The sequence below is a fragment of the Podarcis vaucheri genome, assembly GCF_965113315.1.
Source record: "Podarcis vaucheri genome assembly, chromosome: 6".
Lineage (NCBI taxonomy): Eukaryota > Metazoa > Chordata > Lepidosauria > Squamata > Lacertidae > Podarcis > Podarcis vaucheri.
Window position 1 is genome coordinate 5,679,877 of NC_138764.1, and position 21,690 is coordinate 5,701,566.

Genomic DNA, 21,690 nt, shown 5'->3' on the forward strand with positions numbered 1-21,690 from the left:
AGATCACATGCTCCTTACAACTGATCTTAGTTGGAGTTGCCCTCCCACTAAAGAACCAAGGACACACTTTCTGAGTTCTTGTGTACTATACACTAACAGGCAATGCACAGGTGATGGTGGCCAGGAGCTCATTTTATCAGCTCCATTTTATCAGAGGTCAAATGTGGCCACAGTTATTAATGCTCTAGTCACATCCAGGCTGGACTCCTCGTGGGGTTGCCTTTAAAGACAGTTTTAAAATTTCAACTGGTTTAGCATGCAACTGTCAATGTCTTGATGGGAGCTAGGTGGTCAGACCACGTGAAGCTTTGAAACTGCACTTGGTGGCTAGTGTGTTTCTGAGCCTAATTTAAAGTGCTGGTGGTGACATTTAAAAGAACCATTGGCCCTCCAGATGTTGCTGGTCCACAATTTGCATCATTGCTGGCCATTTGCCATCCATGCAGGGGCTGATGAGAATTATAGTTCAGCAACAGCTGGAGGGCCAATGGTTGGATTTGAGGTTTTTGGTGTGTTTTTTAAAGGCCTGCCCCCATACCAGTCTGCCCATACTTCCAGTGTTGGCAATGGAGGCCATCTTAACTGCCAACCTTCAAGAACAGTTAAATTGGCAGGCATTTTCTGTAGTACCTTCATGGTTCTGGATTTCAGTACCAGTAGGGCTTTGTCCAGCCAGATCTCCTTAGGTCCTTAGAAAGGCATTAAGAGCTTGCCTGGTTTTGATGGCCTTCACTTGAATGTTGTTTTAATCCGTTTGCTGTGCTGTCTTGCTGCTGATGCTTTAAGTTATAGCTATATTAGGGGGGCTGGATATGTGCTTATTACTGCTGGTTTCATTAATGTTCGGTATTCTGAAAGTATTGCATTGTTCTATTGTTGTGGAAATTACCTTGAGAGAGTTTGTTGTTTAAGGTGGCCTATAACTTAAGTAAAAATAAGTGTATTCATGTACCTTTTTGTGGATTATGAAGTTATGTAAAGTTATTTATGATGCTTTATTGTGATATGACAGTTTAGTTAATGAAGTTGTGAATGGAGAGATTATTTTAGCTTTTTCATCTCTTTAAAGCTCTCTTTTTTACAGGGTATTGTTATTGTATAGGTCAGCTTCTTCAACTTCTTTTCTTTACAGGAGTCTGTAACAGACTATACAGCACCTTCTTCTCACTCCAGTACAGTGGCTACAAGCAGTGCAAAGATGGAAGAGGCTTTAGTGACAAATGTAAGCTTATTAGTTACTTTAAGCATAGCTTTAAACATAACTTTTATTTTTCATGGCATTTAAAACTAAAATTGCTATACAGATCTTCTGTAATTTTTATTGTTCAGTAACAATGCAAAAATACCGTTAGAGACCTTGTAGATAAAGGCTAGTGGAACATGGGTGTTTCATCTTAATGGAATTTTGAGAAGCTTTCAAGAATTGTGGAAAAAATAGTGGTTTGAGCAATCAGTGCTAGCTAGGCTATAGGGTTACAGTGGTACCCCAGGTTACATACGCTTCAGGTTACATACACTTCAGGTTGCAGACTCTACCAACCCAGAAATAGTACCTCGGGTTAAGAACTTTGCTTCAGAATGAGAACAGTAATTGTGCTCCGGCAGCAGCAGGAGGCCCCATTAGCTAAAGTGTTGCTTCAGGTTAAGAACAGTTTCAGGTTAAGAACGGACCTCTGGAACGAATTAAGTACTTAACCCAAGGTACCACTGTATTAGCATATGGTGTGTGCAGTACCATGTGGTAAGGAAATGCATATTGTTATGGCAATTGAGATTTTCACAAAATAGTGAATTCTAGGTTCATTAAGGCTCTCACTAAACATTCAGAAGGATTACTTGGTGTCATCTCTCTTGGGCTTGTCTGATTTCAGAATATACAATACAGGTGAGGTTTGCATAAAATCACCCTCCACACTAAAAATAAACACACACCTCCCTTCCTGTAGAAAGCTGTGTGTTGAGAAGAAATCTGGCCAAGCTCTTCTTTCCAAAGTGCTACCTTCCCAGCTATAGATGGGAGAGCATTCAGTCATGACATCTCCAATACGCCAGGAGGGATTTACTTACAGAATCCTTTCCACTGCATCATCTACATGCAGGTTCCGTTCTCCAAACATAATGCATTCCCTGGAAACGGTTTGTGATAGCGTTCGCATAATAAGCTGATGATTTCCATTATTTCCTATGGGAACATTTCTAATCCGTGATTTATCCATTCTTCCTCCATGCTTTCTGCCTGAAACTGTTGCAGCCAGTCAGCAAAAGCCAAACAAAGGAAAAATTATTTCTTTGATCTCTCCTGCTCCCTGATTTGTCTGATCTCCCTCCCTCCATGTAAGACCTATTAGAGTCGTCAACAGGCTCATCTCAGCTATCTGCCAATCTCCTATTCCCACCACCCTTCTGAGTAATACCCCTCCCCACCTTCTCACTATATAGAAGGATCTGGCAACTTCTGTTTCAGTGTATCTGAAGAAGTGTGCATGCACACGAAAGCTCATACCAAGAACTAACTTAGTTGGTCTTTAAGGTGCTACTGGAAAGAATATTTTTATTTTGACTATGGCAGACCAACACAGCTACCTATCTGTAACTTGCAGAGTAAATTCATATGCCATGGAGCCAGTTAGAGCATACAGTTATGATCACACACTTCTTCCTCTTCTCTACTCCCCCACCCCCATGATTAGTCTGCTCCTTCACCTTCTCTTTCTCTGTTTGAGATTACTGTAACAGCTGACAGCTAAATTGGAAAATTCAGGTTAGCAGTAACCATAGTTTGTCTGCAAAGTGGAGATTGGAGCCATGCTTTGAAGTGGGTCTAAGTCCCTGGTTTGGATTGATGGCCTGCCCAATTTAAACATTGTGGGAAATTATTTTTCTCTCAAACTCTAAAAAGGATGGAGAAGGCATGCACAAGTTTGAGGGGTGAAAGCATGAGACCATGAAGTTGCTTCTCACTGCCAAATCACGGCTCTGTGAGATATCTCTCTTTAGCCACAGCTACAAGAGAGAAGGAAAGTTTCTGTTCATCTTATAAGGGCTTGAAAAAGCGAAAGCAACACACACAAAATTGAGAAGTGTGTGGGTGATGACCTCTAAATAACGTGGCATACAATGTGAATTGTAACCATTCTGTTTGTGTGTTAGTCTCGTGTTTCTCGGCAAAGTGGTACAGGTCCTCTACAAATGGTTCTTCTGACTAGTATCTTATTTCCTACTGCAATATGTGGACACCTAAATATTCTGTGAATAACTCTGGAAACCAATTGTGGATGCCAAATAAGATCAAAGCAACCTAGAACTTTAAGAGCAGAATAATGGCAGTGGTTATTGAATTTAAATGCTTTTATCCAATGTACCTTTATTTTTATTTGTTAAGTCTGCAAAGGCTTTGGTTTTGCGTTCTTTGATTGATGGTAAACCTTGGCAAATGCTGTCTGGCAACAGAAAGTGTCCCCTTATGGAATCCTGGTGCTTATTATTTTGTTGCTTTGCGACTCCATCTCTGGCGTAACCATGTTGCTTGTGTTTGAAGGAGAGCAGGATTTGAACAACTCTCCAAGAGAGTTTCCAGTTAGTGAATTGTTTCCTATTAAGTATACTTTATGGCGGTGTTTGTGGCTTTCTTTGTCATCCCTTTTGTTCATAAAGTTTTGAAATGTTTGAGGTTGATTATTACGTCCATGATGGAGTACCGTGTAATTCTTGGGTGCTGATGACTTTTGTGTACAGTATTTTTGGAGTTCGATTTACTCCTAGATGTGTGGTTTGAAAATTTCATCTACCTTCATTCTTTAAACTAGCTTAATTCCATTCTGTGGCAGTATCTTGTAAGAATGATTGTAAGAGCACTGATAATGGCCAAGAGTAAGAGAGCATCAATGTCTTTGTTTTGTCTATATTTGAGTCTTCAGGAAAATCTATTGATTGCACTTAGTTAAGTTCAAGTAAAATTGTACTATTCCTGCAGTAGTTTAGTTTTTGTGCACCTGTGACACTATGAAAGGAGGATATTTCTCAACGTTTGAGGACCATCATTCTACTTCTTTAATGAGTCCTGTGAGAATCAGTGTAGGGGAATTACAATAACCTGAATTTAATTTTTGGAATTAAATCCAAAAGGAAATGGTCAACAAGCCATGACTATGAACCAGAAAGTCTTTTCCCCCCACCTGTCAGATCTTTTTTTGTCCTTTTTATGTTAAAGCTTCCCTGCTAAATGCTTGCACCTGAAAGACAATTTAGTTCAGCGGCGGCATTGCTTGAGCTCTTGCTTTTGTTGGGGCTTTTGTTATAGACCTAGCTAGAATGTGATGTGTGTTGCCTGCCTTTCAGGTGCCCCTGCCCCACACCCTTCCCCTCCCTAGGAGGGAGGCTCTACAACAGAGCTCCAGCCTAACGCCAGTTTCTCCCGCTACCGTGGACCTCACCCTCAAGGTATGTACCACATCCCTCTAAGGGTCATTTTCTTGCATGCAGGGGAAAGACTTCATCAAGATCTTGCTGGCAAACTTCAGTGGAGAGACCAAAAGGGCAGTTTTTGCTTTTTAGACCACTAGAACAGGAGTTTCTAAGGGGGTTCGTTACATTTCTTTGACCCCACTTTGTAACTAACAGCAATTGGCTGACTCTTGCCACCCAAATCCTAGGATACACATCAGAATATTAGATAGGACTTATTAGGGTGATTGTGATTTTCCCCTCCTATAGAGAGTATATGGGAAATGAGCTACGTATAGATAGGTGGTTCCAGATGCCTTTCTGTGAAATAGCTTGTATTGTTTTGAGCAATTATTGTTGAGGTTAGCAATATGTAATGTATATTGGTTGGCTGATGCAGCACACTTTGTGCAGGAGACTGGCAGTGTTAGAATTTGCTAATAGCTTAATATTTTCTATTAAGTGGTAACTGGTGTGACCTTTTAGTGACTGTGTGAGGTAGGTGTGTGAAGGCAGCCAGGTAGTGTTCATAGCTGACAGTGTTCATTTGGACTATATTGTGCATCTCATGCTGCAAAGTGAGTCTCAGTAGCAATATTTACAGACTGATACCAATTCTTCTCAGTTCTGCAAAGTGGTAGAACATGTATTTGCATAACTCAGTTAAATAGAGCTTTTGTGAGAGAGGTTCCAAATAGGAACGTGCCTCCTATGATTACAGATTTTAGAGGGTGGGGTTCTTGTCTTATTGACATACGTCATATGTATATACTAGTAACTCTCTTAATCAGCTGAGACTAGACTGAATTTTGGAAGACCTGGCCCACATTTCAAAATACTTATGAAAATTGTCCAACAGACATAGCACTGGGCTGAAAGCAACTTGTAAAGTAAATGTGCACAACTTCAGCAGAGCTTACACTCAACAATTGTTGCTAGATTGACATGGCTGTGCTGCCTTTTTCCTCTCTGATCTGTTTCATGTTGACGTATCATTTAAGCTTCACTATTGTGCTTCTGTGGATGTATTCAGCTGAAAGCATTTCTGTGATAAAGTAATGTACCTTTTTGTTCTGTTTAGTCTGAGGAACTCTTTGGGTATTTGGTATAAAGTTTACATGTAATTTGTTGTTGTGAATGTGGACAGGCAGGACGATAGGAAGGTAGATGAAGGCACATGCCATTTTCTAATACAGCAGTTGTATTATGAACAGTGTCTAATGTCTTGTTATGGATTCTTATCATGCTATTGTCTTCGTTAAAATAGGTTTCACATTTGAACCTTTTGTGTTCTGCAATGAATATTTGATATTTCTGTGCAGTATCTGGAATATTTTACACCTAGGGATATAATTGTATATTAAACTCAATAGAGGGGGGGAGGCTTTAAAGCCATAAAATAATAACCAATACATAGTTTTGTCTGGATTAATTTCCAGTAAGATGCTAATTTGCAGCATGCATTGTAGCTGAAAACAGTTGCATTAGAAAATAGGGTTGATTTTAAATGGATACATATAATACATAATCTCATGATCGAAAGTGGTTATCCATACAAATTGTCTAGCATAGACAACTACAAGTCCTGTGGCATCTGAAGACTGACTTACTGTTACTTTTCTGAAAGCCATAGCAGGGATAAGCAACATTTCCCCCTGAGGACCACACACTAGTGGGCAAAAATGTTTCCTACAGTTTGTGGGGGGCAAAACCAGCAAGCCTCTCATGAGACACAATAATCTTGGCTGGATTGTTGCAATTGCCAGGTTGCAGGGCGTGGTCACACATGCAATGGGTTGTCTTCAGTATTCTCCTAATTGCCCTATGCACGTTTGAAGAGCAAGCTGTATTTTGAAATTGCACTCTGTCTGCACTTCCTGCTGGTGTTAGAAGGATTGTTGGGGCAATGGCAAGGGTTATCAGGCCAGGCCAGGCTCTAGCTCAAAGGCAGGCAAGAGGCCACAGCTGTGGGTGAGCTGCCATTTTCTGCACCAAACTCGACCATCCTCTCTCACTAAAAGGAAGAGCAGTGGTGGCAGTCATTCAGTACTCACTGTGTGGCACAGGAGCGCAAAGCAGATGATTAAACACCAGGAAGGAAGGAAGGAAGGAAGGAAGGAAGGAAGGAAGTAAATACCAGGGTTTTTTAGGCTGAACTTTTCAGCTGAAATTGATAGGCAGCAGGGTAATTTTGGCAGCTGCAGGAAGCAACCAACTGATCACATGGGAGAAGGGTGAGGGCAACATACAGGGCATGGGTTGCCTTTAAGTGCCATAGCATCTTGGAAGTGATTCAAAGAAGGCAACGGTAATGAAGATCTAAGCTATATTTCTTCCATAATTTAAGAACCACAGTATACAGTTGCAATTGAAATGCTTCAACCCCCATTGCAAATCAGGTTTATTATCAAAATTTACAGACTTTCAGCTGTTTGCAATAAGCAAATCAAACAAAAGCAATTGAAATAGCTCAACACAATGGATGCTTCAAGTGGTTTCTCCAAATTCAGCTCAAATTGCAACTTATACTGGCTTCTCCCATATCACTATTATTCAACCCCCCTGAATAGAATCCCTCACAACAGCACAAATACAACAGGTGTTGTCTCAAGCACACCTTATGTAGCTGAACAAGGGCTTCATTAGTTGCAACAGGTGTGCTTGAGCAATAAGCAAATCAAACAAAAGCAACTGAAGTCAAAAGCGACATGAAATACCTGAGCTGGCTAGGTGTTTGCTGAGTGTCAAATTTGGCTGCATGTTAGAAATATGAATTTCGTGGAGAATGGTCCAAGAAGATAAGAGAAGATATCATCGCCCTTCACAAACAAGGAGCAAGATTCAAGAAGATAGCAAAAGCACTGCATGTTCCCAGAAACACTGTTGAAAGCATAATTCGCAAGTTAAAGGTTAAAAGGAACCGTGGTTACACTACTTGGACAGGGCAGAAAATGGAAGCTATCTGAGGCAGCAACCACAATACTGAGAAGGCAGGCTGGGAAAAACCTTCAAGTGACTGCGAAAGAGCTGCAGCAAGACTTGATGACAGCAGGCACTGATGTTTCAGTGAGCACAGTAAGGCGCCTTACTAAGTGCAGAAGGTTTCCAGAACTGCAAGACGTTCACCACTACTGAACCAAAAGCACAAGAAAACTCAGCGCCAGTATACTCAAAAATCATATAAACAAGCCACAGAAGTTTTGAGATACGGTTCTGTGGAGTGATGAAACAGAATTGGAACTTTTTGGCCCCATGGATCAGCACTATGTCTGGAGGAAGAAGAATGAAAAGAACACTCTGCTCTGGGGCTGCTTTGCATCCTCTGACACTTGCAGCATGTGGAAGGCAGGATGGATTCATTGAAGTATCAGGAAATCTTAGAAGAAAACATGCTGTCCATGAGGAAGCTGAAGCTTGGGCATCACTGGACCTTCCCAGAGGATAATGATCCCAAGCATACCTCAAATTCCATCAAGGCTTGGTTGCAGAAGTAGTCCTGGAAGGTTCTACAGTGGCCATCACAGTTACCAGACTTGAACCCCATAGAAAATCTCTGGTGGGAAGGTGTTTGCAGCACACAAACCCAAGAAGATTACTGAAGTGGAGACCATTGCTCATAGGAATGGGCTAAGATTCCTCAGGGACACTGCCAGAAGCTGCTGTCTGGCTGTGCATCTCATTTGCAGCAGGTCATAGCAGCAAAAGGCTGCTCTACTAAGATGCTTGCCATGAAGGGGTTGAATAATAGTGAGTTTGGAGAAATCACCTGAAGCATCCATTGTGTCGAGCTATTTCAATTGCTTTTGTTTGATTTGCTCATTGCAAACAGCTGAAAGTCTGTAAATTTTGATAATAAACCTGATTTGCAACGGGGGTTGAATAATTTTGATTGTAACTGTATATCTTCACCACCTGTTTCTGTATTCAATCACTGCAAAAATACAACTTCCAGAGAAGTAACAATCTGTTCAATTTTATGATGCCTCATTAGGTATGAGTACTATTAATATGGTGGCTTATGCAAAGTTTATGCATTTTTCAGGACTGCTCAGAGATGCTGAGGTGGTAGATTCAATATAGAACCATGAAGAGTTGACACGTGTCTTGGGCACATTTTTATACTTGAAAGCAAGCCCAGTGATAGCAGTTAATGAAAATGTAGTTGCAAATCTCTTCTTTGACTTTTTCCACTATAGCCCCGCTTACTTAAACCTATTTAATCCTGGTTTTGGTTACTGGCAAGTTCTAATCTGTGGTATAAAAAGCAAACGTTTCGCCGGGGTTTTCAAAAACTGTATTATGGTCAATGTGCAGGATTGTGCTACATTTGGCTTAGTTCATATTTCATACTTGTGGGTCCCTGGGATTCAGATCTAGAGTGTAAAATGTGTTAGATTAATGGTGCCATTAATGTAATTTTAATATGTGGATTAAATAGTTGAGGAATAATTCTAAAAGGTTTTCTTGAGAAAATATTTTTTTTAATGTATCAAAGCTAGTAATGATTCACACTTGGCTCTAACCTTTGCTGTATGCTTGCCCCATGTTTTCTGAAAACGTTAAACAATTTATACCTCTAATATTCTAAAACAATTCAGTTTCCCTGGCAGCTAACTAGAGGAGTATGGATGCTATCTAGAGAGAAAAAGTGAAAATAAGACACTGTGAAAATTAAATGGGCTAAATTCGTATTTCAAAGTGGAACCATTTCCTTTTTCTGACTAGATGGAGTCTGCTCGCAAAGCATGGGAGAATTCACCAAATGTCGGGGAGAAGAATTCACCAGCTACATCATCAGCATCTCCAGTAGGTGGTAGTAGTGGTAGCAGCAGTGGCAGCGGAAGCAGCAGCAGCAGCAGCAGCAGTGGACCAACCAGCGGTACATACAGCTCTTTCTCAAGTGCATCAATGCCTCCCATTCCTGTGGCTTCAGTTACACCTACAACTTCATTGTCAGGTATAAACATTTGGACTACAGCCTTGTTGTTGTTGTTGTTGTTGTTGTTACACAGACTGTCTGACTGGGTTGCACCAGCCACTCTAGGTGGCTTCCAACATATATAAGAGCATAATTAAACATTAAAAAGCTTCTCAATACAGGGCTGCTTTCAGATGTCTTCTAAAGGTTATATAGTTACTCATCTCCTTGAAAGATTTGTATTCCTTCAGTCTAAAAGCCTGTCAGAGCGGCTTGCATACAGTCCCTTGAAACAAGGCAAGACAGCCCCTGGCCACAGTCTAAAAGACATGACACTAAAGAGATGGGGAAGGAAGAAGGTAAAAGCAAAGTCAGGTTCCAGTTCTGTTTAACTCTCTGCATTATTCAACTCTATTCTAAAAGCAGCACACATAGCTAGCTTGTTCTTAGCTTGCCTGCTCTGGTTAGTTTACCTTGACTATAGAGATATGGTAATTAAACCATAATACAGGTGGCGACCATTTCGCACGTGTTCACATGACACGCAATCACCGATGAGCATGTTATTTTGAACCTGGAAGAGGGTGGGGGATAGTAGGGTGGGCTGACAGGCACTCCACTGACCCGTGTGAATGCCTGGAATGCAAACAGAGTTGCCTGTAACTGAAAGTTTCCAAGATTTCCTCCTCCACCTAAGATGCTCAGATAAGGTTTTACTACAGTACATGAATTTCACTGGAAAGCCCATTAATTATGGACAATAAAGTCTGATCAAGTTTTAATACAACTGAATGTTGGGGAAGAAAACCAGTATTTAGGTTCAAGCGTGTCTACAAATCTAGCACAGGGTTTCAGGTAGCTCTTTGGCACTTGAAGTAGCATTTGTCCAGTAGATTGTTGGTCAGTTTTTAAGAAAGTTTAACACGTGATGTGTAATTTTAAGCACATAAGAACATTGGTATATTCAGAAGGAAACAGCTGTGAACATGCTACTTAATCCAGAACAGGGATGGAATAGGGCAGGGCTAAAATGATCGCACATAATGGTCGTAGCCTGTACATCAGAGTCTAAATTACTCACTCTGGATGCTGTTTATGCCTGTTCATTGACAGAATAAAGCCTCCTTGAAGTGGCATAATGGAGTGGAAGATGAGGGGACTTACATTTCCATGACATACTTCACCCCCTCTCATAGTACAATAGTGTCTCCCAGGAAACATTTAAAGAATCATTGCTCTAAAGCAGTTGATGTTACTGAAAAAAGTTAACTGCAGTCTAAGAGTGGTTTAAAACTCATGTCAGGGAATTATGCATGTAGTGCAACTCCCACAACTGCTGAGACTGCTTCTTCATTCAGGGAGCGGGGAGAGAAACAATTTGCTCCCTCATTTATAGAAGAAGCAGTCCTGAAAACTGCAAAGGAAACTCTGGCTATATGTATCATTCTCTTGTATATGTCCTATGGTGGTTTATCATCATCATCATCATTTTTAATTTGTTTACAACCTTTCAGCCTCATGTTCCTGGGTGGGACACTATGTGTGAATATTATACTGACCCTAATGCTGGCATAGAATGCCAGCTGAGTAAAGGGACCTTGTGAGACTTCAAAAGATGCTAGTCCTTTGACAAGTCTCCAGGAAATGTGACCCTGTAAGAATGCGCGGCCACCATTATTACCACACATCCCTCTGTTATACAGACTTGGGGGCCAACTAGGGCCATCACATATAGGAAGAAGTAATCTGTGAAGCTACTTTAGGCAAATCCTCCTGTAGGCACCCTTCAATTGGCATGGAAGGTCCAGTTAGTGTTGTTATGTCTGGGTGTTGCCTGGTTGGCGATGATCCATGATAAGACCTCCCAAGCATTTGATGACTGAAATATACTGTTCTTGGCAACCTTGAAAGTATTACCTGTAAGAATACGTTAACTGTGTTTGAATGTTTCTAGGTGTTCTTAATGTTTTTAAGTATTCATTTAAAAATTTTTATGATATTTTGCTGCTTTGTTGTTAGCTTTCCTGGTCTTCTCTTCTTTGGAAAGAAGGTTGTGACAGAAATTAAATAAATAAATATTTAATACAGAAGTAGAATGTTTGAATAAAGTACTGCAGTAGTTAGCAACTTGCATTTTACTTAGGGTACACCAAATTTATGACTAGCTTACTGAAACATGTTAGATTTTAGTAACTATTAAAGCAGTGCTTTGCTGGTTGTAATTTTAGGAGCTGGAACATACACTACCTCTTCACTGAGTACAAAAACAACCACAACCTCTGATCCACCCAACATTTGTAAAGTGAAGCCACAGCAGTTACAGACAAGTAATTTGGCATCTGCTGGTCACTTTTCCCAACTAAGCTGTATGCCATCACTAATTGCTCAGCAGCAGCAGAGTCCACAGGTCTATGTGTCTCAGTCGGCAGCAGGTAATATACAAGGTAGTCTCTTTGCATTGTATCTGGGTATAAATGGTTCCTCTTTCTATTTAAAGGTAGGGGTGACTAAATTTAAGCTCAGTGTTTCTTAAATCTTCTGGTTACTTTCATGATTGCAACTTTGTAGTCTATTCATTTCTCCCAACAAATTTTATTGAATGTTGTAGTATTTGTAAACAAAACACAAATGCTCTTTTTGAAAGTTTACATCAGTCTTTTTTTCTTGCCTTTGAAATGTGCCCCCCCCCCCAGTATTTGTTTAGCAGCTAGGCATATCAGTTACCTTTACTTTTTAGTTAACTCATGCGCCGTGCTACTGATTTTTTTCTCTTATGACTATGTAGCTCAAATTCCAGCTTTCTACATGGATACAAGCCATCTCTTTGGTACCCAGCATGCACGACTGGCTCCTCCATCACTGGCCCAGCAGCAGGGATTTCAGCCAGGGCTCTCACAGGTACTATGGGGATTGACGGTGGCATATATGCTTTTTAATAACAATACAAATGTTGACTCTTGTATTCCAAATCAGAGTTCAGCCATTCTCCATTTTGAATGTCCTTGTCCAGCTAAACCATTGAGTTGTGGTCACAGCTGGTGGCTCATACTGGAACATTTTTAACTGTGTATTCAAAGAGGAGAGGCATCCTACTGTGAAAGATTATGCTCATCAGCTGCAAGAACTGGGGTACCTTCTGTAGTCTGCAGTTCCTGCAAGCCAAATGTCTTGCGCAGAATCTGCAGGTACTTCCCACTCCTTTGATATTTTTAGCAACTAGTGAGATGCACGCACCATTATTAGTTCAGGTATCATAGGTCAGTGTCAGAGAACTTTCTTTGTGAGTAAAACTCCCAGTTTCAATCCACAGCATCTATAGTTAAAGGATTTCAAGAAGCAGGTTGAAAAGACATCCTTTTAACTGAGAACTTTGAGAGCCACCTCAAGAGAATAGAATTCCTAGACGGACTGAGCACAAGGCAATTTCTGATGTTTGTTTGCTTGCTTGGATATCTAATTAATTATATTCCTTACAGCCTACATCAGTTCAGCAGATACCAATCCCTATATATGCACCTCTGCAAGGGCAGCATCAAGCTCAGTTGGGTTTAGGAGCAGCACCTGCTGTTTCCCAAGCCCAGGAATTGTTTAACTCATCATTGCAGCCTTATAGGTAAGTAGAAAGCAACTCCTCTTGGTTAACATTTTGTTTCTAGTTCTAGTCTCTTAACTATGTCACACATTTATTTCATTTGTATTCATTGGTGTAAGAATTGTGAAAACTGTACTGTTTTATGACCAGAAAATGCAAGTTCTGGAATTGAACAGTCCACATTAAAATTTAAATATTTATGCAAAGTAAGTTCATTCATTTTAGATTTTTGTGTGCTTTAGGGATAAGTGTTGAAAATGTTAGACTAAAAGGAGGCTTAGAATTTCTGAGGTGGGAGTAGGATAGATGTGGTATATGAAGTATCCTCAGAATCTTGCCAGTCCTTTGTGTTTGTTCAGTTTAGGTTTCCTCTGCAATTCTGAGCAGAATCGCTTGAAATATTGTAAATTTGATGCTCTTACAACTTGTGTGGTGCATTTTTGTGCTAGATTTTGAAATCTGTTTCCCTGGCTATGACGCTTTTATTCAACTGCTGGCGAAGTGGCTTTAAGTCATGTGTTACAGTTTCTAGAAAGAACCATTCTTACAGTTCTGTAAACAAGACCAAAAAAAGTCTAAAATTAATGTCAATTTTGAGTATTTGCATGGATTCCCCCCTTAGTAATCTTTTTCTTGTAATAAGGGGGTGTATGATATGTTTGTGTGTTTCTCCTTGTTTTATGCCTAGTGCACATTAAAACTTTAATCATGAAACCAGTTTTTGTAGTTTTATTAACTTAACTAATTCAGGGCACTATTGTTTTATAGATCCCAGCAGGCATTTATGCAAAGTGGCCTGTCTCAGCCGTCACCAGTGGTTCTTTCTGGCACAGCCTTACACAACTTCCCAGCAGTGCAGCATCAGGAACTTGCCAAGGCACAGTCAAGCCTTGCATTTCAGCAGACATCTAATACTCAACCTATTCCTATCTTGTATGAGCATCAACTGAGTCAAGCTTCAGGACTAGGAGGCTCCCAGCTTATTGATACGCATCTTCTCCAGGTCAGAGTCAGACCTCCCCAGAAAAGTAACTGAAGAGTTGGAATCACCTATTTAATACAACAAGAGCTTTAATACAACAAAATGGAATGGTTGTGCTGCTTCTGAGTGTATATAAAAGGGAAATTAATCTGCATTATGAGACAATGAGTACCCGGCTCTGCAGGCAAGGGGTGACATAACTGGACTTCTGAGGCTCGGAATGTGTTTCCCCACAAGGGAGCCACAGAAAGCATGTAGTTGATCAAGGGAGCCGTGGACTCAAAAAGGTTGAAAACCTTTGAGCTACAGGGTAATGTTATCCTTTCTGTCACAGGCACTCGCTGCCCTATCATCCAAGCAGCCTTCCCAGTTTTTGTGATTGCATTTATTTAATTGGTCCCTGTCATATGAGCATTGGAAGCTGCCTTCTCCCGAGTCAGGCCAGTGGTTCACTATCGGGCAGCAGCTCTGCAGCATTTCAGATTCCGACGGGTCTCTCCCAGTCCCACTGGAGGGTGCCAGGGATTGAACTTGGAATCTTCTGCGGGCAAAGCAGATTCTCTGCCACTGAGCTACAGCCCAACTCATGTGTATTATTATGCATAGTGCTTCAGTTGTTTGAGGCACCATACTGTTGAACACTTACTGTACTGGACTGGTGTCAACAGCCAGCATTCCCATGCAGCTGCTGTGGCCCTCCGCACCAGGCAGCTGGGTCTGCCGCCTTTGTTTCATTTACACACAGTGACACTCCAGGACGTTGTGAGTAATTAATGGTAGGTGACTCATAGACACCTGGGACAGATCACAATGTTACCCACACTTGGAGGGACCCCATCGAACCCTGGATATGATTCCCCAAATACACCTCTTCTCCCCACCCCCTTCTTTCCAAACTGTAGCAGGGAGGAAGGAAAACTGGAACAGAGAGATAGCATGTTTCAGGTAATTTCAGACCGATGTATGGAAGAGTCCTGCACACCCTGATGCAGTCCTGATTCACCCATTAAAACTTGCACTTTTTATAGAACCTTGTTCCCATATTTGGCAGTGATGTATTTCAGCTGTTTTGAATATAGATTATACACAGCAGCAGTTATGTGTCCAATTAAATCTGGGACATATTTTACCCACGCTTGCTGCTTTTCCAAATGTGGAAATGTTTATAGCAGGAGTGGAGCGCCTGTGGCCCTCCAGGTCTCCTTGGACTTCAGCTCTCACCATTGGGCATGCTGGCTGGGGCTGATGGGAATTAAAGTTCAGCAACATTCCTGCTGCAACGTACAGAGAAGAGTAAATCTAAAATGAAATGGTCATACAACTGTTCTGTTCTTCAAATTAAATTAACCTTGCTTAGCTAGTCACCTAGAAAATGTTAACCTCTCTCTTCTCAGGCCAGAGCTACTCTTACCCAGGCCTCAAATTTGTATTCTGGACAGGTTCAGCAACCAGGCCAGACTAGCTTCTATAACACTGCTCCGTCTCCCAGTGCTCTCCAGCAGGTAAACTATGGCACGGTAAATTGCTTTCAATTATATTTAATATGTGTTTGTTTGTGTGCTTGTGGTGCATGTAGTACCATTGTCTCCTGACAGGAGAATGTTCTTTTGAGAACATAGTTTGTGTTCTTTTATAGAGAAGTTGCTGTCTCTTTGAATATAGCAGTCCAAAACAGTTCTAACACAGAATAAAACTTTGATAGATAGATAGATAGATAGATAGATAGATAGATAGATAGATAGATAGATAGAGTTCTTTTTCTTTCTTTTTTTCTTCAGAGGTGTTACTCTAAAAAAATCAAGCCACCTTTTGTCTAGAGATTACTGTGATGTTTACTGTGGTCCTTGCCCTTCTCCAGTTAAACTTCTTATGATCCTAGAGTCAACAGCTAGGAGGTTGATCTTCCATTATGCAAAACCATAATGTGGTTTCAGAGAATAGTTTTCTCCAAGATCAGGTGATAAATACTCAAGACTATAGTGCTTCTGCTGGGGATTTGTTAGAAAAATCCTGTGCATGTTGTTCATGGCATCTAAACATTAGCAAGATGGTGCAGATCTGTAAACTACATAGGCATTTCTTCTACATAGAGTACATAGAAATGGAAAGGAGCACTGGATGAATGTCTGTATACAATTCCCATTCAGTTCAGTTTGTTCAGTGAAGTGCTGATCTATAGAGGCGAACATCCTAAAAGTATTTCATAAGCTTGCCTCTTTTGAATAATGGCTACATTAGATCATACTGCAGTATTACCCGAAACTATGGCTCAGCAGTCAGTGGTGGCATTGGAGGCCAGCACTGTTGCTAGGCAAGATGTAAATCTTTAAATTAGGCTGGTGGGACAATAATAAAAAAGAGGTCATCCCTCTTGGATCAAGAATGGAGGCTCTATTTTATTGCAGAGTTGCAAGGGGAATTGGACATAGTATGTATGTTTACCAGAATTTCCCTGCTCTAAAGACAGAAGTCTCTACATGAGAGCAGAGAATGGTTGCTTCTGAGTAAGAAAGGTAATATCAGAATAAGGTATTTAGATAAGGTCTGCAAATGGAGTGGATAAATTAAACTACGCTTGTGCCCTGTTGTAGCCAGGAGCAATTTCCCCTTCATGTTATGTGATACTTTGGTATATTGTTTGCTGTAGGGTGTAGTTTGTCTTCTTACTATGTTGCCACTGATACTGCTATCTTTTATATCTCGTTTAATATTTTATGCACATAGCACTTTAAATTTTGGTATTTTTTGGTATTTTGTATCTAATTGTCTAGTTACCCAGTGAGGACACCATCACTGAAGTCATTACAGACACACAAGAGAGGTTACAATGGGAGTTGGACAGAACAGATGAGGGGTTAGAAATACACTGCTAAGCCTCTTCTCTATCCTTCCCTTTGAATGTGTGGACCCTAGATGCCATGCCAATTTAATAGTGGATTTTCAGCATCCATAGTGAGCTTATCTTTGGTGTCTCGGGACTTCACGGCTACTATGACAACAATAGAGCTGTCACAATATGTTGTGATCCCACCCTGAGGCAGGTAACACTCTGAATCGGAACAGGGTATAGGTTTGGCACTTTGGATGAGGAGATTTTTTTAAATAGCACACCTGTCTTAAGCTCATTTCCTGGTGAGATTTACATATCTTGCGTTCCTGTTTCTCTGCACAGAGTAGGGGACACATTAAGATGGTCTCCCACCACAGAAGCTGATGGATTCATATGTATTCTTGAGAGTTCTTGGAACATTTCCAGTCGATATGACTGGTGTTCCTATTGGTGCTCTGGCCAAATGGTGGAACCTGTTTGACACAATCCCTAAGTGTACTCTCCCTAGGTAGAGTCCATATACCTCAGTGGCTTACTTGAGGATTAGGGGCAGAGAAATGGCTGGGCCATGATTAAAATACCAGGTGGGGTGTGTGTGGAATTTTAGCAAATCTACCCCACACAAATAAGATGGCTATGAAGAAACTACATCTCTTCCACTATTGTGTCCTCACAGCGTTGTCCTTTTGAGCCTGTATGGTGCATGTCTTCTCCATCAGGGCCAAGAAATAAATGCTTTCAGTTACTGCTTTCTGCACCACGAAACCCAATTCCTGCTTCTGAAACCTCAGTTTTACAGGGAATAATGAGGGAGATAGGGAAAACATAAGTTATAGGAGAAAGACAGGGAGGGAATTCTGTTTACTAAGAACCATGTCCTACTCTTGCTTGCTTTCTGAATCATCAGGTGCTGCCCATTTGTTTTCAAGTTTATAACTCCAAAGGATAAAAATGTGTATATTCTTTCTGTTCAGATGCACTAAAGGTACAAATTATATTAGCTGTACATAGAGAGCAACACGTGTATATTTATCGACAGTATTCAGAAATGGCAATTTAATCATGATGCACTTAAGCTATTGAAGCATCTGTGTGTGTGTCTAAATCATTCTTGCGTTTTCCTCCAGGTGACAGTACCTATACCAGGATCACAACTTTCTTTGCCCAACTTTGGATCAGCAGGCCAGCCATTAATTGCTCTTCCACAGTCCCTCCAGCCTCCTTTACAGCACACGCCACCACAGCCTCAGACTCAGAATCTGAGTCGGCCAGCACAAGTAGGCCAGCCTTTCAGAGGACTAATTCCCGCTGGAGCTCAACACAGCATTATAACTGGGAAGGTAAAGGTGACTGTGTCTTAAATCTTGCTGAATGGCAGCAGAAAAGCATGAACAAATGCACATCAGGCATGCCATGGTTATTGAATAGCAATCATTCCAAAGGGATAACGTCTTAGTCCTTATAGCACCATAACCAGTTTATGAGGAAATAGCAAATGGAAGAGATTGAACATGGATGGAATTGGTTTAGAATTAAACTAATTCAACCAAAGTTCCCCAGCACATACCCTGCAGGGAAACACCCTGGCAAAACAGTAGCCAGAAGCATTGAACTCTCTCTCTCCCCATCAGCTGACATCACCCAGTGTTGTCAGCTGGTGGACAGTGAGTAGTTTGAGGGAAATAGCCTCATGGGCCAAATTGGACCCCCTGGTAAGCTAAGGTTGGCCCACAGGCTGGAGGTTTTGTATCCTATGGTGGTTCACATTCACAGTCAAATGCTTGACTTTTGGCTACTTAGGGAGTGTACCTCCCCCAAGCATCCTTATACTCTGAACCACAGTTGTGTTGTTTCTCCAGCTGTGAGCCAATGGCATCACTGAGTAGCACTAAAAATAGTGGACCCATAAGCAAAAAAGGGAAGAAAGGTCATGTGGGGTGGGGATGGTGTGTTAGAAACTCCAGTTCTTTTTATACTACTGAAAATTACCTGGGAGTACTAGAGGAAGCCCACTTTGGAAAATAGTGGAGGAAAGTGTTTGGTGGGGTCACTATTTTTTATTTTTAAAAAGCCACTGATTTTCCACTGAATTGTTGGGGCTCCCTGTAGACCACCAAAAACCTTGGTGTGCAGTATGCAAATCTCGGGTTTGCCAGCCACGCTCTGCACAGCTGACTGAGGTAGGCTCAGCAGACAGAGTTTGTGCTCAGGGACTCGTGTTGTGCACATAGCTTTCTGGAGGACTCAACCAAATACTGGAACACCATAGCAATACATTTACTTAGACCATTTGACACTGTCCAGTAAGTACTTCTGAGTCCCATAGAGACCAAGCAAATTCTCAGTGACTCCTTTATCTGTTACGCATAAGTCTTTTGGTGAGATTCACTGAGTATTGGTAGAGAGTGCTTAAGAGCTTTCAGTTTGCCTAGCTGAGGATTTTAATTATTTATGTCACATGGAATATGAGAGTATGAACCGTAATATGTCAACAGCTCCCCACCACCCAAAGAGATGTGGAACTTGTTTCCTAGCTCCTATTGCCATTGTAAAGATGATTAAATGAGTATGGCAGGGCCCTTCATGAAAGTAAAGGTAAAGGGACCCCTGACCATTAGGTCCAGTCGTGGCCGACTCTGGGATTGCGGCGCTCATCTCGCTTTATTGGCCAAGGGAGCCGGCGTACAGCTTCCAGGTCATGTGGCCAATATGACGTAAGACGCTTCTGGCGAACCAGAGCAGCACACAGAAACGCCGTTTACCTTCCCGCTGGAGTGGTACCTATTTATCTACTTGCACTTTTGACGTGCTTTCGAACTGCTAGGTTGGCAGGAGCAGGGACCGAGCAACGGGAGCTCACCCCGTCACGGGGATTCGAACCGCCAACCTTCTGATCAGCAAGTCCTAGGCTCTGTGGTTTAACCCACAGTGCCACCCGTGTCCCATGCAAGTATTAGTGTGTAATTTTGTGTCCTTTGTAAGTTGGTTGGGTTTCTTTGCTTCAGATGTCAGAAATGGAGCTGAAAGCTTTTGGAAGTGGCATTGATGTTAAACCAGGCACACCTCCAGTCACCGGACGAAGCACCACTCCAACGTCTAGTCCCTTCCGGTAAGCAAGTCTTTACAAACAAGTTAGCAGCATAGATTTGTGATGAAGCCCACTTAAAGAAATAGTACTTATTAAGCATTAGTGTAAGGGTGTCACTCTGGTAGCCAGCTGTGAAGTGGCATAGAAATGTTTAATAAATAAATAAGGGCTAATACAGTTTGGAGAAAGATTTGTGCAGAACATTGACTTGGGCCATGATATTTTATATGGACATGCTTCTAACAACACAGAATATGGACCACGCCTCCCATCTTAAAACTGCTATAATATTGTTATATTTTATTTTTATTTTATTTTTTTAAGTGAATGTAATAAATGGGGTTATGTGGGAATGGGTTGGCTGGCATGGAATATTTATGTTTTAATTAAGCCATTAACAGGCATTCTGGCCTCTTTTTGCAGTCAGTCATTTCAGATTGCTTTTTGGTATTTCCTCTACTTTGTAGTAAGGAGACAGTGTCAGTAATTGTGTGGCTGGAGGGCTCAACTAACTGAGCTGCTCAGGACTGAGATGAAAAAGGAAACATATTTGGAAACAGGGCAATTTATTTTGCAGGAAATATGAAGACAGAATGACTGCATACTTGCCCAATTCCCATTTATTTCAGCAGAGCTTGCACAGGTGTGTTTCCATAGGATTGTGTTTCATATATATATGACAACAATCAATATGACTATGATTTGGATACTGTACTCATGTCAGTGAATACTGCTGTTTGATTAAATGTTCTGAATTTTATGAAGAGTGCTCCTTAGAATTTATTTTCATTTCCTTGTACATTTTTCTACATAGCCCCAGTATTATCTATGCAATATTAGGGATTCAGCAATAACAGAGCAAGAAGAAATACTTATTAGTGCCATGTAGTATTTGGTCTTCAGTTGGAGAGGGAAGAACTGGCAGATTTGAGCTACAGCCAGCACTTAGGGTTTCAAATTACTCAAAAGTCACTCATATTACTCAAATTGAAAAGTAAGGTGACTTGTAAGACTCTTCTTAGTATTATTTTGAATGCTTACTTGAAGAACACAAATTGAGAGGAGAGATCAAAACATAGAAGGCTGGGGACCAAATATATGCTTCGGCTTACACAATAAGCTTGCACTCATCCGTTAGAATGTTTTTCCCCCTTTGAAATGCTGACCACCATACCAAACCACTGAAATTCTCCTCAGCTTTAAAAGCAGGTTCCCATTCAGGTTTTCCCCTCTCAGTTTTGAGGGCTAACACAACTCGCTTCATAGTACATTGGATCTTGATCAGAGCTGGAGATTGATTTTGAAAGCGGTACTGAGCACAAAATCAGTGGAAGTCTAAACAAGATGGTTTGGAAAGCTATGTTTTGTGCTTCCTGTAAAATAAAGCCCCCAGCTGATAGTTATTTGGGAGTTTCCCAAATTCTGAAGACATGTTTTTAATAGAAGCATTTAGCCATAGTGATTACCCCGGTCAGGTGTGGCAGCAGCTCAGGAGATTAAACTACCAGTATCACATAGGAATGTTTGCTGGGTGCCAGAAGAAAGCAAAGGTCTCATGGTTCTGTTTGAAAGAACAGAACAGTGTTAAATCCTCCTGCTGTATTACAGGGTTTCTAGAGACATTGTGCACTGCCTATTGAATTCAGAACACCACAATTTATAGTTAATCTTAATTTCTCCCTTTGTGTGGGGTGGTGGTAGTAAATTAAGCTTTAATTTTAGCATCTCTATTTCATATTGCTGTACAATAAACTCCTGTTTCCTTGTGTTCGCTACAAACAGCATTTACTAAATAATGGCCAGTTTTCTTCTGGATTCAAGGTAGCACATGAAAAGT

General features: G+C 41.1%; 1 protein-coding gene across 13 annotated transcripts in view; it reads left to right on the forward strand.

The window, feature by feature from the left end:
• PRRC2C (proline rich coiled-coil 2C) overlaps nucleotides 1-21,690 on the forward strand; it is an 80,956-nt gene that overhangs the window by 50,522 nt on the left and 8,744 nt on the right. For 3 of the 13 annotated variants that reach the window (XM_082228986.1, XM_082228987.1, XM_082228992.1), the window contains exons 23-33: nucleotides 1,133-1,222; nucleotides 4,339-4,440; nucleotides 9,169-9,400; nucleotides 11,590-11,793; nucleotides 12,147-12,259; nucleotides 12,838-12,974; nucleotides 13,722-13,956; nucleotides 15,330-15,452; nucleotides 17,893-18,105; nucleotides 19,771-19,874; nucleotides 20,431-20,496. In XM_082228986.1, the coding sequence (XP_082085112.1) occupies nucleotides 1,133-1,222; nucleotides 4,339-4,440; nucleotides 9,169-9,400; nucleotides 11,590-11,793; nucleotides 12,147-12,259; nucleotides 12,838-12,974; nucleotides 13,722-13,956; nucleotides 15,330-15,452; nucleotides 17,893-18,105; nucleotides 19,771-19,874; nucleotides 20,431-20,496 (1,619 nt within the window). The remainder of the gene's footprint in view (nucleotides 1-1,132; nucleotides 1,223-4,338; nucleotides 4,441-9,168; nucleotides 9,401-11,589; nucleotides 11,794-12,146; nucleotides 12,260-12,837; nucleotides 12,975-13,721; nucleotides 13,957-15,329; nucleotides 15,453-17,892; nucleotides 18,106-19,770; nucleotides 19,875-20,430; nucleotides 20,497-21,690) is intronic. The other 10 variants (XM_082228995.1, XM_082228988.1, XM_082228996.1 and 7 more) reach the window with 8 other exon arrangements.